At 40.6% G+C, this 17,742-nt stretch overlaps 1 protein-coding gene across 1 annotated transcript in view; it reads right to left on the bottom strand.

Moving 5' to 3' along the window:
• Positions 1 to 17,742, bottom strand: part of atp10a (ATPase phospholipid transporting 10A) — a 229,342-nt gene that overhangs the window by 104,444 nt on the left and 107,156 nt on the right. The window contains exon 4 of the mRNA XM_059963855.1: positions 5,887 to 5,993. Coding sequence (XP_059819838.1) covers positions 5,887 to 5,993 — 107 coding nt within the window. The remainder of the gene's footprint in view (positions 1 to 5,886; positions 5,994 to 17,742) is intronic.

Here is a 17,742-nt window from a genome sequence, read left to right as displayed (position 1 = left end):
GCAAAATAAAAACCCTAGGTTAGGTAAAAAGCAATTACAAAAATCTAAAAAAGATGGTGGTTTAGCTTTACCCAATTTTAGATTTTATTATTGGGCAAATAATATTCGTAATTTAATGTATTGGAAACTAGATTTGGATTCATCATTGTGCCCACAGTGGGTAAATTTGGAATGTAATGAGGTAAAGGGATATTCTTTATTCTCTGTTCTTGGTTCTTGTCTTCCTGCTGATTTAGTTAAATTTAATAAACAAATATCTAATCCTGTTATTAAACATACATTATGAATTTGGTTTCAATTTCGTAAGTTTTTTACTTTGAAAAACTTTGTTCTTGATAGCCCTATCTTACTTAATTTCTTTTTCAAACCCTCTTGGACAGATCAAGCTTTTAACATTTGGAAAAGGAAAGGTATAAAATGTTTTCGTGATCTCTTTTTTGAAGATACTTTGATGTCATTTGACCAACTTTCCAACAAATTTGAATTACCTAAATCTAATTTTTTCAGATATTTACAAATTAGAAATTTCTTACATAAAGTTTTACCATCTTTTCCTAATTCAACTTTGGTGGACTTTACAGATTTGATTTTTACCTTAAATCCTTGTCAGAAGGGATTAGTAGCTTTTATTTATAATATGATTATGAAGATACAACCAGAAATATCAGTTAGAATTAAACAAGAATGGGAAAAAGAACTTCGATATAATATATCAACAGATAAATGGGAAAAAATTTTGCAAATGGTTAATTCTTCTTCTATATGTGCTAAACATGCTCTAATACAATTTAAAATTGTACATAGAGCTCATATGTCTAAAGATAAACTTGCTCGATTCTATTCTCATATTAACCCTCAATGTGACAGATGTCATTCAGAAGTGGCCTCATTGACCCATATGTTTTGGTCATGTCCCACTTTACATAATTACTGGAAGGACATATTTACTACTATTTCCTCAATTTGGAATATAGATTTACAACCTCATTTTATCACTGCAATTTTTGGCATACCAAATGAAGATGGTAATCAGTTTTCCCCTTCAATCAGACGAATGATCGCTTTTGTAACATTAATGGCCAGAAGGTCTATATTACAAAACTGGAAAGAAGTAAATCCTCCTACCACGTTTCAATGGCTTTCTCAAACTATTTCTTATCTGAGCCTGGAAAAAATTAGAAGCACTATTTTTGACTCATCAATTAAATTTGAAGAAACTTGGAGACCGTTTATTCGACATTTTCATATGAATTAATTTGGCCTTTTCCAGACCTTCTCTCTGCTTATTCATGTTCAGGTATGGAGTTCCGGAGTTTTTTGACACTATCATATACTTACAAACTATTATTATTGCCCATGTTAGTTTAGTTTAGTGTTTTATTTTTCTTAATATATACTTTTTTTCACATATTTTCAAATTTTTTTTTCTTTCTCTTTTTTAATGGTTATTTTTGTTTTTTTTCATATATAATCATATGGACTTGATTGATTAAGGTATTTTCTTCTGCTGATGTTTAATAGGATATTGTTATCTTATTATCAACGTGATTTCAAGTCTATTGTATTCATAATTTACTCATTATTATGTTATGTTTTTTTTTGTGTATATATGAAAATCAATAAAAAGATTGAAAAAGAAAAGAAAGAAAGGATTCCCAGCTGGGAGCATGGTCTACTTTCTTGTGCGTTCCCAACATCAGGACTCCCTTCAATCACAGTTCCAATAGTCCAGCACAATTTACTTCTGGACTTCCTTCCATTTATGCTCCCAACATGCCCACTGACTGCCTTCCTTTCTTCCTTATCCTATTCATTCTGATAACGATCTTTCTTGAACTCGGTGCATTTTCTTGAAACTCTCGTAGATATCATCCTTACTAGCCAATTCAGTTGTGAGAGCATCTCTTTATTCTCAGAAAAATTACTTCATTACTAGATGGCATTTGTTACACAAAGTCAGAGGTTCCCAACCTTTTTTATGCCATGGACCCCTCCCATTAACCAGGTTGGGAACTCCTGCACTGTCTACTTTGCTCCTAAGGGAGTCAGTTCCCATTCTACAATACCTGCAACAAAGCCCTTTCATACCATTCCAATTCCCTCCCTCATTGACAACTCCAGCGACCTCGGATCTATTCTGACCTTCAGTTTTCTGTATGAAGTTTGCACTTTCTCTTGTGTAAATTTTGTCCAACAATCTCTTTGACCGCACCTCCCCCCCATCAAACAGGAGATACAAGACTGTCATTTGGACAAGAAGTGTTACAGTGGGAAACAGCTTTGTCCCTAGGCTGTAAGGCTGTTGAACTCCCTGCAGCCACCCAGGTTTCATCACGTATGAAGTGCCAGTTGTGTTATACTGTTTACTTTTTCACTTTTTTACTTTTTTTGCATCATATACGCACCTTAACATTTTAAATTTATTTGTGGTGATATTACTTTATGTGTTGTATATGAGTTATATGTACTGTGTTCTGCATCTCAATCCAGAGGATCACTGTTTCTTTTGGTGATATAGATGGATTGAGCTGAATGACAATAAGCTTGAACTTGACCACTTCCCCATGCAACAATCTGCTGGAGGAACTCAGGGGGTCCAGCAGCATCTATGGGGGGCAGGGTGGGGGGGGAATAGAATTACTGAGGTTTCAAGTTGACCTGAAATATTGACTCCCTCATAGTTGACCTGCTGTATTCCTCCAGCAGATTGTCTGTCGTGCAGGATTTTGGCTCCCACAGCCTCTCATGTCTCCTTACACACTCTCTCTGTGACCATCTGTGTTTTCCCTGGGTTTCCATCTGGTTTCCACTCCCACCCCCATAATTTTTACTGGAAGGTTGACTTGAATGGGGTAAATTGCCCCTGGAGTAGGTGGATGACTGGAGAATCAGGCAGCTGGAGTGGGGGTGGGGGTAGGTTGATGAGCACATGGATAATAGTTTACAGGGAAATAAACAGGTGGGAGGGAATAGGATGGATTGAATAGTGCTTGCAGGGCTGGTAGAAAATCAATGGGCCGAGTGGACTGAGAAAAACACCTCCTCACTAGATCCCACATCTTTTGCCCTTCACTTGACTCTGTGTCACTGCTCATTGAACCATGCACTGCTGAGACCAGATTTTTATTAGCCTGCCCCAGCTCATCATGATCTTGCAGAACACTATTAAATCTCTACACCAACAGTCCTAACTTGTAGCTGAAATCCCTCACCATAGAGATTCCCTTTCTGAGAGGCTTTGGATCCTCGTGGGCACCTTTCTTTCAAGCCAGTGATGAGTGGTGCTGCTTCCATGTTGAACACAAAATCAGACCATGATTTCTGAAGTTTGACCATCAAATATCCAATAAAAGTGCTGGTGGAACTCAGCAGGTAAGCAAGCATCCATAAATGAATTGCTGAGTTCCTCCAACATTTTTAATGTTGTTACTTTGGATTTCCAGCTTCTGGAGAATCTTATATGTGTTGCCGCCAGGCTTTGAGAAAAAGTCCAGATCATGGGATAGAGTTACAGCTCTAAGCTGTAAGTTGTTATTCAGATCACTAAAATAGCAAATGGGATGTGCATTTAATGTGGTACATGCATGAAATGTGTGGCTGTTTAATATGACCTCAATACTGCAATCATGTCAAAGCAGGTGGGAATATGAGATGGGAGGGAGAGGGTGGTTAAAAAATGGAAGAATCTAAATAAAAAAATAGAGAATGAAAAAGGAAGGGTAAAAGATTTAAGAGAAAGCAGGGGATGAAAGCATTATGTAGAATACTTCAGCTTTATTGACAACATGCCACAAAAAAAAAGTCAGCATAACCAATTGCTGTGGTCCAAACCAATGACGATTTATGACACAAGACTTACAAATGTTTGTACATTCATTGTAAGGAAGAACCATATTTTGAATATTAAATTATTCCAAAGCACATTATATCAGCAAACCTCAAAAGAAGGCCGGCATCTAAGTGAATTTCTGATGGTCAATTCTGTCTGCTTTATCTGTTTTGGGTACCTACATCATAATAAATCAAAGGTTTTTCAAATAAACAAATCAATCTGAACTTGGCTAACTAGTCGCCACACTTCAAACGAGTTCAATCTTATCAGGAATTGATGGAGAAAGGCAACAGATTATCAATAGATATTTTCGACTTAATGGCATTGTTGAGCAGTTTTGGCTCGATTTTCTCAGGGCACTGAACCAAATACAGACAGTAAATCCATACTAGAAAGACCATGTGTCTTTTGCACATCACCCACTGGCCATGTTTCATAGACAACTGACAAATTTTATACTTTTTTTTCTGATCACTAAGGACGAGGAGGGCGGAACAAAGTCAAGATGGAACTAAATGGCGACTCCTTTGATTTCATCTTCAGAAACAGCTCTATTTCCATCTTTGATATCTCTTTTTTCCTCTTTTTCAAGGTTCTTTTGAAGTCCCTTACCCGGAGTTACACCGTGGCTTTGGTTCCTTGTGTGAATGGGACCCGCTCTAAGGGGCTCACAACCAGCCGCTTTTTGGTATCTCAGGGACTCGGCCTGGAAGACCAGCATGCCTTCAGGGCGTCGGATTTTCGTGGCTCTGGAGTTGGGCTCATTTAAGGCCAGTGCCCCTAACTGAGGCGTTGCGGGAGAATGCAGGACATCAGGAGCAGTGGGTTAGCTATTGCCTGAGTGTCCGAGGACCTGGGCCTTGGGGCCGATTCTCTGGGCATGGAGCTTGTTAGAAGCAATGCCACAGACTTTTAACATCATGGATCAGTGAATTGTTTGTTATGCCTCCCCTCTCGCTCTGGGAAGGGGACACCTCTTTTTCCCTTATTTGGGAGTGAGAGAGAGAGAGCTCCTGTGGTATGTCGAATCACCGGGTGAACAGGTAGTCTTTGGGGTATCGCAAGTCCGTGTCTTTATTGATGCTTTGCTGCACGCTTGAGTGCTTGTGGAGGGCTCTGATGCTTTTTTTTTTGCTGGTTGGGGTGGGAGGGTCGTGGCCTTGCTGCTACTTGTGCGTGGGAGGGGGGAGCTGGGTGGGGGCTTTGGGGTTCTAACGTTCAACTGTCATTCATTCTTTGGGAGACTCCGATTTTGTGGATGGTTGCAAAAAAAAAAAAAATTTCAGTATGTATACTGTATACCTTTCTCTGACATTAAATGTACTGATTAAACCTATTGAGTTCTGCCTCTTCAGTCACTGATGCAAAGTCTTCATTTCCACCATGGCCAATCACAAGGTGAATCTCCTGAGACCATCGTGGGTGAAAAAAAATCAGTGGAAAGTCTCCAGGTCCGTTGCAGAACAATAAAAATGAACGAAAATACAGGCAGACTTCTTCATGTCAAACTTCCATATACAATATAATCACTGGCAGTTCACTCCTTCTCCAAGCCAACACTAGCACATCTTTATGCAGGCTGGCCATTTTTGTGAAGGATTTGGGCAGGTTTGAAGAAGAAATCAATCTTTCTTGAACTCACCACTTTGTATCCAATGTATTGGCTATGAAATTTATACCATGCTGAAATCTAGGCCTCATACCATATTTATGTTGACATTTTCCATTTCACATGGGTTTTTTTAATGGATTAATATTTTAAAGGATTAATGACTTCTGGGTGATTTAAAAAAAATCTGTAAACCGTACACTTGAACAAGGATGGAATGTGATGTTAGAAACATCACAGGGCGCAAGCTTGCCCTCGGCTGATTACATTGAACTGTGCTTTTGAGACCCAAATATACTGATTAAAAAGAAACCAAATCCCAGAGGAGGAACCCACAGAGCATGAGTTATAACATTGTGTGTTTATCACAAACAACAATGGGGATATTTCTTGCCCTTTGACTTCAGAGGCTCCTGTGAAAAGACATACACTCATACACATGTACCTGCATAGATTACAATGCCCACGACTTCTTCTGTGTTTCTAATGGTACATCCCCGAAGTAAGAGGTTGTCTTTAGAAAGTCCAGCTTTCTTGTCATTTTTATATACTCTGTAATATAGGAAATTTAGGTTAAACAAAACTTTGTTTCTGCACAAGCTCTTTCAGTCCCATTACTAGCTCTGTTTTCATATATGTAATTATGACTAGTTGCTGACCCTTTGAACTTATTGGACTGAGTAATGATTAGTTTGTCACCCACTCAGTAACAATCTGAAATGACTTGATGTTTGGTTCAGCATCTCCGGTGTGGATGATGACTTGGTTATGCAGTTCACATTCACAGCAAAGCTATTCCTTAATTTTCCATTTGTGTGCCGATATCCGTACCTCCCATGTGCTGTCAACACATAATAAAGCAAAGTCCATACCTCTCCGCACACCAAATATCTGAAGACCCCATGCAGAAATTACGTGCTATTCCAGCGAAGTGCGTGAGGCAGTCTTGTCACTGCACATTGAAAACAAGAGATCGCACAAAAGCTGGAAATCCAGAGTAACACGCACATAAAATGCTGGAGGAACTCAGCAAATCAAGCAGCATCACTGGAATGGAATAAAGAGTCGACAGTTCAGGCTCAGACCCTCATCAGGACTGTCTTGAGAGATTTAACATCTTCATGATGGGGTACAGAAGTGTGTCTGAGGGTGGAGACATGTCTCTACCAAGGAGATGTAAGGCACTTGTGATCAAGGTTATATGAAGCCGTGATGGATGGTTGTATGAGCAGATGGTGCACTTCACAAGCCCTGGGCATGTGACCACTGACACCAGGCAGACAATCTCTGAAGAGCATTAATAATGGCTGGGGTCACCTGTCTTGTGGCAAACCACTTCTGTAGAAAACGTTGCCAGGGTCATGAATAGAGACAGATGGAAGATCATGATTGCCATGTCATACAACATGGCACAAAATGATGATGATGATAGAAATGTACATGGACTGGACATCCATGGTGAACAATGTCAACCAGCGAGTTGTTTGTTATCTCTCCTGCTTGTTGGAAAGTGGAATGGAGTCTCCTCTTTCTCCCTTATTAGGAGAGAGAGAGAGAGAGAGAGAGAGAGAGCCTGCAGCATGTCGAATTATTGGGTGAACAATGTCGTCTTTGGGGTAATCACAAGTCTGTGTCTCTGCTACTGCTTTGCTCACGCTTGAGTGCTGGTAGCGGGTGTGCTATGTTTTTGCCAGTGGGGGGGGGGGGTTGCTGCTCGCTGCCGCTTACACGCGGGAGGAAGGGGAGCTGGGGGTACTTTGGGGTTCTAACATTTAACTGTCGTTCATTCTTTGGGGCACTCCTCTGTTTTCGTAGACGATTGCAAAGAAAAAGCATTTCAGGATGTATATTGAATACATTTCTCTGACATTAAATGTACCTTTGAACCTTTGAAAATCAGGCGATCAGAGCCATGGAAATGAACGTTGTTGAAGAGAGCATGCAAGGTGTCGAGACTCTATATGAGACTGGACTGGACCAAAGGAGTATAAAATGGAGTTTAGGTAGGCAGAAAAATGCTCATTAAAACCTGTTTCTACACAGCCAGTCCACTAAAGTCAATGGAATCACATTTCAGAGTTCACATGTATACTTAGAGGTGAGATCAACATGCATCATTACACAAAGATACGTAAGATTTTACAAAAGCTTAACATCTGAAACGGTTTAAGATTTAATTGTAAACGTTGAAGTACTGTGCAAAAGTCTTAGGCACATATATAGCTAGCTTTTGCACAGTATTGTATATTATGTCTTTCCAGTTACTAAATTACACTTAATACTACTGAGCTAATAAAAAGCTACGTACTCTTATTTCTGTTTCCCATCCACTTTCCTCTTTTAACCAATACACAGTACTGTGCAAAAGGCTTAGGTGCCTAAGACTTTTGCACAGTTCTGTAACTGGCAAAGGAATGGTCTCCATGGGCAAAATTCAACAGGTTGCACTTACAGAGTTCTCGTAAATGAACAAAATGCTCCAGGCCTTTTTAGGGGAGAGTCATCAACCAGCATTTTGATGCAAAGCATATACACTCAGCGGCCACTTTATTAGGCACACCAGTACACCTGTTTATTAATGCAGATATCTAATCAGCCACTCATGTGGCAGCTGCTCAATGCATAAACGCATGCAGGCATGGTCAAGGGGTTCAGTTGTTCAGACCAAACATCAAACTGGGGAAGAAATGTGATCCAAGTGACTTTGACTGTGGAAAGATTGTTGGTGCCAAAGGGAGTGGTTGGGTATATCAGAAACAGCTGATCTCCTGGGATTTTCAAGTCTCTCGAGTTTTCAGAGAATGGAGCAAGAAACAGAAGAAAAAATCCAGTGAGTGGCAGTTCAGTGGGTGAAAGTGCCTTGTCAATGGGAGAGGTCAGAGGAAAATGGCCAGACTGGTTCAAGATGACAGGAGGGCAGCAGTAACTCAATTTACCACACATTACAACAGTGGTGTGCCAAAGATCATCTCTGAATGTACAACATGCTGATCCTTCTACAGCAGCAGAAGACCATGAACATACACTCAGTGGCCAATTGAACAGGTACAGGACGTACCAAATGAAGTGGCCACTGAATGTAAATACTCCATGCTCTCACCTCTTACTGATTCTCCAAGCAGCTCTAGTAGATTTTTAGTGTGTTTCTATTTCTGGCTTCTTGAGTATTGCTGATTTTAATTGTTCCACAAGTGGCATCTGTGCCTTCAGTTACCTAGTTCTAAATCTGAAGTTCTCTCCATGAATCTATCTGTCTCTCTAACTTTATCTCTTCCATTACAATGTTCCTTTAAAGTTACCTTGCTTGCCTGGTTTTTAGCACCGGTCTGCCCATCCAGCTAGAACTAAAAACTAAATTGGATATTTCTTTTTATGTGCTATAACATATTAAGTCACACATTTATAGTGTGATTTAAGTACAAGCTGGTGTTTTGCTGCTTAGCACAGAGTTTAATTAAAAATATTTTCCCCGCAGAATAAAGTCTCTGTAATTGGTCTGAGAAGTTGGAATTTCAGTACCACAAAGCCCAGTCTGAATTTACAAAGAACAATTGTTAGCAGCCGATCGAATATAATCTAATTTTAATCTCCCATCTTCTCATCAAACACCATTAGCTTAATTGGGAAACCTTTTTCCAGGACTGTGTATGTAATTAAATCATATACCTGTTTATAATACAGATGCATGTCGACAACAAGGAAGTCATCCAAGATTCATGTGTTTTATAATTAACTATAAAAAGGATAAGGGGCTTCATCTAGTTGCAAATTATTTTAAGATATGTAAATGATTTACTGTTTTATGCAACTTCCACAATAAATTCTGTTATTGTTTTCCTTCTTTATTACTTTGATGTACTTATGAATGAAATAATCGATCTGGATGGCATACGAACAAAAGCTTTTCACTGTACCTTGGTAAGTACAGTATTAGAACAATGTATCATGGATGCAGGTCACAAACAAGAGTAAATCTGCAGACGCTGGAAATCCAAGCATCTCACACAAAATGCTGGAGGAACTCAGCAGGCCCGGCAGCATCTACAGAAAAGAATCAACGTTTCGGGCCATTCAGCAGGACTAGAGAAAAAAAGATGGGGGTCCTTGGCCCAACAAGTCCATGCTAACAACAGTGCCACCCAGTTAGTTTCAATTTCCTGCATTCAGCCCATATCCCTCTAAGCCCCACCCCACCATGTACTTTTAAATGACACTATTGTACCTGCCTCAGCCACTTTCTCTGGTGGCTCATTTCATATATTCACCACCGTCTGTTTGGAAAAAATGCCTCTCAGCTCCCTTTTAAATCTTTCTCCTTTTACCCGGAATCTATGCTCCCAAATTTTGGTCAACCTTGGGAAAAAATGTTACCATCCACTTTATCCATACCTTTCACAATTTTAAAACACTTCTATAATGTCTATATTTGGAGGAATAAAAATCTAGTCTGGCCAACTTCTCCCTAAAACTCATAGCAATGTCTTTGTAAATCTTTTCTGCATCCTTCCACTTCAACCATATCTTCCCTATAACAGGGTGACCGAAGATGTACAACATTACTTTAAATGTGTCCTCACAAGTGACTTATACAACTACCATGTAAAATGTTTCCTCTAATTTGTAATGACCAGTGTGTGCAAAAATCTTGAGCTGTGCAATTATTTACCCAGTGACAATAACATGTGCACACTGAATTTTTAAGTGGAAATAAACCCAAAGCTAGTCCAAACTACCAAGTCCAGTTTGTTGTTCATTGTTTTAAAGAAATAAAATAACTGTCAATAAGTATTTTGATCACCTCTGGGTTTGATCGTTTTTGCTCTTGTTCATCTGCACTCTTACAAAACATACATAGCAGGCCTGTGGTGGCAATGAAGGATTTTCTCACCGGAGCTTTTGCACATCGTCCAAATGTGATTTGCTTGCTTAATGATGTTTTAAGAAGTGAAATTTCCAACTTTCACGCCACATCTTCCCACTTGCAAATTCTCCAGCAACTTTTGCTTCACGACAATACACACAGGTCAACAGTCCTGACGAAGGGTCTCAGCCCGAAACGTTGACTGCTCGTTTCCACGGATGCCGCCCAACCTGCTGAGTTCCTCCAGGGTGTTTGTACCAGTTTCTGTATTGTACATAAATATTTCCCATGGCTGCACGCTCCTGACCTCATGAGTGTTTGGTGTAATAGTTTCAACTGTTTCACTAAGCCATTCTGCTTTAAATGAAGTAGCTGTTCTTCTGCTCTTCATGCCCTTTGCTGCTTTGGAATGCAATGTAGCGAATCAATAATTTCTTCAATTAAAACTGTATAAATAAGCCAGTCTTAAAACCTGCGGACAAAACATCGCAAACTCCATGTTGTCAACACCGTCCACATCAGAAACCGGAAAAGAAAATGTGATTGTGTACGATCGTAAAATATATTTAATGTGCCAACAAGGTGGAGCGCAGTTTAAATTCCTTTGTCTCTCTCTCTCTCTCTCTCACACACACACACACATGCACACGCACACACACTGAACATTGTCCAGATAATGTCCCATCTCCTATATTCAGTGCTCTGAGTGATGTAGGCCAACATGCAGAAATGCCTTTTTCTCCACCCTGTCTTCTGTGGTACCTCTTTCAATGAACTAAGCTCTTGAACACCTAGGTTCCTCTATTCCATTTCACTTCCTCATGCTCTATCATTCATAAGTCCAATTCTGATTTGACCTTCCAAAATGCATCACCTCATGTTTATCTGTATTAAAATCCACTTGCTACTCCTCAGCCCACATGACAGTAATAAACCGATTACTAAGGATATCCATTCGGTACAATCCGATAAAACCTAATCAGTTAACTGATTCTAAAATGACTGGTCTTAAACGATCTGAAATAACAATGATAGCTTTGCAGTTTTATGTCTTTTAACTGCATGATAGGCCACCAATTCAGAATTCATTCTACAATAAACAGCTCAATAATATGCCTTTCAATCCTTGTGGGTGATGCAGTCAAACTCAAAGGCAATTGCTCTTACCACAATCTAATATCCTGGGTTTGGTAAATAAACTGGGATGACTTCCTGACTGGGAAATGCTTTCATAATAAGTTTACTGCTTGCGTTCCATCACACATTGACAATGAACTTTGTCTCTGACCAGATGAAAAACGAAACCAGTTCCTGCTTCACCTTTGCTTCTCTACACAGGCTCTGCTGAACTTCCTAATTACTGTATGGTCAGCAATGAGTAATTAACCACACCCTCAAGCACTACAACCACAAACTGAAACAGAGTTTCATGAAGCAAAATCTGGGGGAGTGCTTCAATTGCCAAGGGATTCAGCATAGAACAGAACATTACCGCATAGTACAGGCCCTTTTGGGTGTTGAGGCGGAGGTACATCTCTACCAAAGGAGGTGTAAGGCGCTTCTTCCCTCTGCTAGCCTGCAGGTCACCCATGGGCAAGGTGTAACACCTGCTTAGCACCTGCCCCCCAATCAGGGTTATGTGAAACCATGGGAGCAGGTGGTGAATGGTCATGTGATTAGCTGGTGCATATCACAAGTCCTGGTTATGCGGCCACTGATGACAAGCAGACAATCTCTGAAGAGTATTGATAATGGCTGGGGTCGTCCATCTTGTAAAGCCACTGCCCAGAAGAAAGCAATTGCAAACCTCTTCTGTAGCAAATTTGCCAAGAACAATCATGGCTTACATCATATGACAAGACATATAATGAAGATGATAACGATAGGCCCTTCAGACCACGATGTCGGACTGACCTCTTCATCTACTCCAAGAACAATCTAACCCTTCCCTCCTACAAAGCCCTCCATTAGTCTATCATTCATGTGCCAGTCGAAGAATAGTAGGCTCCAGACTAGGTGCTGGTAAATGGAATTAGTTTTGGAAGATACTTGATGCAAGTACATGATGAGCCAAAAGGTCGGGTTCTCTACTGTCTAACTCCATTGTTTTCCATTCTCTCAGATCTGTGCAGTCTAATTTCTGATACCAGGGAGCTGGATTCAGCTGATGCTAAGTGGCTTCTGTGCATTCATTACTTTTGTGACACACAGCAGATGAGAAATCCACAGTGCTGAGCCCCATAATGAATGGCCAACTTAGATTATGCAAGGTAACTCAACTTCTTTAGTATAAATCTCACTATACAATGACTGTGCAGAAGGTAGCTGTGAAAAGATTACATGGAACATCTTTAAACTGTTTTTCTAAATTAGCATGAAGTGAACAAGAAGATCTTTTGGCTTGAGATGAACAGGAATTCATCTCCAGTACTTTTAAAGAAAAGGAAGCAAAGTTATTTTTAGCAAAGTTATGCACATTCAGAAGCCTTATCATGATTTCATTTTAAAAAAATATTTATTCAGAAGTACAGCACAGTAACAGGCCCTTCTGGCCCAAAGAGACCCACTGCTCAATTAACCTTTAAAGTGTATTTCTTTTGGAATGTAGGAGGAAATTGGAGCACTTGAAGGAACATACAAACTCCTTAAAGACAGTGGCGGGAATTGAACCTGCATCGCTGGCACTGTAATGGCTTTACACTAACCGCTATGCTATTGTGTCAACCCTTTTAAGCATATTGTTTTAACCTAATACTCTCAATCTGCAAATGGGGAAGAGTTAGAAACGATTCACAACTTCCCACAATCCCGTGATATTATTGGCCCAAAGTTACTTACAATGGTGTAAACGTTCAAACTCTCAGCTGACAGCAATGCAATAAATCTTTTCAACTTCAATTTAGTCACATCATGAATATATTATTTAGAGATACAACATGGAATAGACTCTTCTGACCCTTCAAGTTGCACTACCCAGCAACCCCAACAACCCCGATTTAACCCTAACCTAATCACAGGACAAATTACAATACCCAATTAACCAAAGGAGACAGGCCAACCCCTACTGACATCAATGGATCTGGGGTTGAGAGGGTGAACAGCTTTGAGATCCTCGGCATCCATATCACCGATGATCTCACGTGGTCTGTACATACCGGCTATGAGGTGATAAAAGCATAACGGCACCTTTTTCATCTCAGACGGTTGAAGAAATTTGATATGGAGTCCCCAAATCCTAAGGACTTTCTACAGGGGCACAACTGAGAGCATCCTGACTGGCAGTATTGCTGCCTGTATGGGAAATGTACTTCCCTCGGTCACAGGGCCCTGCAGAGAGTGATGCGGACAGCCCAGCGCATCTGTAGTTGCGAACTTCCCACTTATCCTGGACATTTACAGAGACAGGTGCGTAAAATGGACCCAAAGGATCATTGGGGACCCGAGTCACCCCAACCACAAACTGTTCCAGCTGGTACCATCCGGGAAATGGTACCGCAGGATAAAAGCCAGGACCAACAGGCTCCAGGACGGCTTCTTCCACCAGGCCATCAGACTGATTAATTCATGCTGATACAATTGTATTTCTCTGCTATATTGACTGTCCTGTTGTGCATACTACTTATTACAAATGACTATAAATTGCACATTTAGATGGCGACATAATGTATAGACTTTTATTAATGTAAAGGATGTAAGTAATAAAGTCAATTCAATTCCATTCAATACCCAGTACATCTTTGCCCTGTGGGAGGACACCGGAGAAGCTTCAGAAATCCCGCACATTCTAGCGGGAGGACAAACAGAGACTCTTTACAGAGGACACTGGGTTTGGACTCCCAACTCCAACGCCCTGAGCTGTAATAGCATTGCACTAACCACTATGCTGCTATGGCACACATCTCCTAGAAATGAACTTTCACACTCTTTTGCGGTGACCTTTTCCTAATCAAAGAATGACGGAAGGGTACAGAATGTACAGGGCGGTGGGAGTGGGGGGGGGGGGGGGAAGGAGTGCATTAAAAGCAAAATCACAAAACTTAAAGGCTTTTTAATCTGAGCGCATGTGGCATTTGTAAAAGAATAAATGAACTGAGATCACCAGCTGATCATGATCTTATAGCCGTAATAGATATGTGATTGCAATGAGGTAGAAAGGAAATGGAGGCGAAACAGCTCTGATTGGCAAATGAAGTTGTGAAAAGTGATTCTGAAGATGCAGAATCAGTTTGTGTGATGAGAGATAGCGAGGTAAATATTCTGATGGTGGGAATAGTCTTTATAACAATAGTTACTCTGTGGGACAGAGTACAAATCAAGAGATAATGGACAACTGTAAAAATGTTGCAGAAATAATTGTAGATGACGTTCATTTTCATATATTAGATAAAACAAAAATAGCCTCTTCCCTACTTGCTACCAAATTCTTAAACTGACTTGAAATTCTACCTTGGGCTGTATTTCTCTCAACTTGCACCAACGTCATTATGTTATTTTTGTTTACTTTTGTTCTGTTTCTGCAAGATGTTTCTTATAGTGGGAGAGCCTCGGACCAGAGGACAGAACCTCAGAATAGAACGTCTGTTTAAAACAGAGATGAGGAGGAATTTCTTTAGCCAGAGGGGGGGTGAATCTGTGGAACTGATTGCCACAGATGGCTGCGAAGGCCAGGTTATTGGGGACTGCGACAGATGAGTAGAATGGGCAGATCGAATACAGTGTCAGGAATTGTATGGTCATGCACTTTGGTAGAAGAAACAAAAAGTTTCATTATTTTCTAAATGGAGAGAAAATACAAAAAACTGAGCTGCAAAGGGACTTGGGAGTCCTTGTGCAGGGTTCCCAAAAGGTTAATTTGCAGGTTGAGTCTGTGGTGAGGAAGAAAAATGTGATGTAAGCATTCATTTCAAGAGACTAGAATATAAAAGCACAGATGTAATGTGGAGACTTTATAAAACACTAGTGTGGCCTCACCTGGAGTATTTTGAGCAGCTTTGGGCCCCTTATCTTAGAAAGGATGTGCTGAAAATAGAGAGGAGGTTCACAAAAATGATTCCAGGATTGATCAGTTTGTCACATGAAGAGCAATTGATGCGTCTGGGCCTGTACTCATTGGAATTCAGAAGAATGAGGGCTGACCTCATTGAAACCTATCGAATGTTGAAAGGCCTTGAGAGAGTGGATATGGAGTGGATGTTTCCTTTGCTGGGAGAGTCTAAGACCAGAGGACACAGCCTTAGAATAGAGGGGGATCCTCTTAGAATGCAGATAAGGAGGAATTTCTTTAGGGAGAGAGTGGTGAATCTGTGCATTTCTTTGCCAGGGTGGTTGTGGACGTCAAGCCTTTACGTATACTTAAGACAGAAGTTGATTGGTCAGAGCATGAAAGGATACGGGGCGGGGGGAAGGCATAAGATCAGAACTGAGATGAAAATTGCATCAGCCGTGATGAAATGGCGGAGAAGACTCAACGGGCCAATTGGCCTATTTCGGCTCCCATATCTTATGATCTTATATTTAAAGTGCAGGTTGATACATTCTTGATTAGTAGGGGTCTCAAAGGTTATGGGGAGAATGGGGTTGAAAGGAATAAATAATCAACCACGATGGAACAGCGGAGCAGACCTGAAAGGTCTAATTCTGCTCCTAGGACCTATGATCTTGTTCAACACCTCGTTTTAAAGCTTTGAAGCTGGACTTGAACCTTCAACCTTCTCAATGAAAACTGAACCTCTCTGCTCATCAAGCAACAAAATACGCAGGTCATGTTTCATCCACTTCTGTCTTATGGTCTTCATTGTGTTGTGTACGTTATGCGGGTTTCAGTTTCTGTACTTATATCTCTCATGTTTGTATTGTACTGAGCTATTTTTCATGGTACTTATACTCTGAGTGTGTACACCCATGACACTCAAATCCAGCTTCACCCAGAATCATATTCACAAAAGAAGAGTTCATGGAGTCTCTCTGGGATCTATCCTGGGACCAGGCAGAAAACAGATCACTTTAGATCTGGTCATGGATAATGAGGCAGGATTAATTAATTATCGCATGGTAGGAAGATCACCAGGGAGATAGTAATCATATAACACAATAGAATTTCACATAAAGTTTGCGACGGTGGAGCATAAATAAAGACAATTACTTCGTAGAAAGGCAGATTGGTTCAATGTATGAAGTGGTCAGAATTACCAGCAAACACTGATAAATTTTAAAGAGCTGAGCTATAAACATAAAGTAAGATGGATATCTTCCCATTTGTGCAATGTGGAAGATGGATGTAGTGACTCACAACTCACTTAATGACTGGCAAGAGGCACCTAAACTCTCAGATTACAAGTAACACTATTTTATCACACTGCAGAATGCATTTAACAAGCTATAAATGTGCTATAAACTCCATGGAGAAGGTAAGTTAAAGAGTCTACAGTTTGATAGGGTGAACATCCATTAATCATCAGTTCTTGCTTCTCATGAACAATCCATGCCTGATATGCGCAAAGGGATGCATGAGGAAGGTTTTTCAGAAAAAGGCACATGACCTTTTAATTTAATTTCATCATTCAGTAACGGCCACACACTCATCTGAGTTTCAGTTGTTGCCTATATAATATCCAAATCTTTCCAGCATTACAATTCAGTCATTGTCAAAAAATTTACTATTACAAATCGCCCAAGTCTCCACTAAAAAGAAACCCATTTCAAAATCTCCCAGAGGAGAGGATGATGAAGAAAATGAACTAGCTCAAGCAACACACACAAAATGCTGGAGGAACTCAGCAGGTCAGGCAGCATCTATGGAAAAGAGTACAGTCGAGACCCTTTAGTAGCTCCTGTTTTTGATGACTGTCCCAATTCTCCATGTAGGGGTCGTGTGACATCGAGACCCCTGAGGTCATATTATTTATTATTTATTTCACAAATGGTGCGTTCTCACGCTTCGGAACTCAACAAGCAGCCTGAGGTTCAGGATGTCTAGCCGTGGCTTGGAAGATGAGTGCCTTTGGGGTGTGGCTCTGAGGACGATCCGATTCCTTGCCGGTGTCGCCAACTGAAGTGTCACGGGAGATCGAAACATTTAGACAGCGGCCGCAGCTGTTGGAGGCCTCTGCACTCAGGCAATCTCTACCAATGGTGAGAGAGGGTTTGCCGATTCTCAAGCCAGGGGAACTTGAAATAAGCGACGCTGCAGATTGTTAACATCGAAACAATGAGCTGTCAGTCTCCCCTCTCACTGTGTATCTCCCTCTCCCTCATTAATGAGAGATAGGGCCTGTTGAGATGTCAGGGTGTTGGGATGAACAGTAGTTTTTGATGGACTACAAATCATGGTATTTGGGGGCTTGCTATTACTCACATAGTGGGTGGTGCAGAGGACTGATGCTCTTTGCTTGAACAAATTGGAGGAAGGGACTTTTTTGTCATTCATTCTGTGTTTTTCTC

Source organism: Hypanus sabinus, chromosome 3 (genome assembly GCF_030144855.1).
Source record: "Hypanus sabinus isolate sHypSab1 chromosome 3, sHypSab1.hap1, whole genome shotgun sequence".
NCBI classification, from domain to species: domain Eukaryota; kingdom Metazoa; phylum Chordata; class Chondrichthyes; order Myliobatiformes; family Dasyatidae; genus Hypanus; species Hypanus sabinus.
Note: the sequence above shows the minus strand (reverse complement) of the source record. Positions and strands in the feature narration are given on the sequence as shown.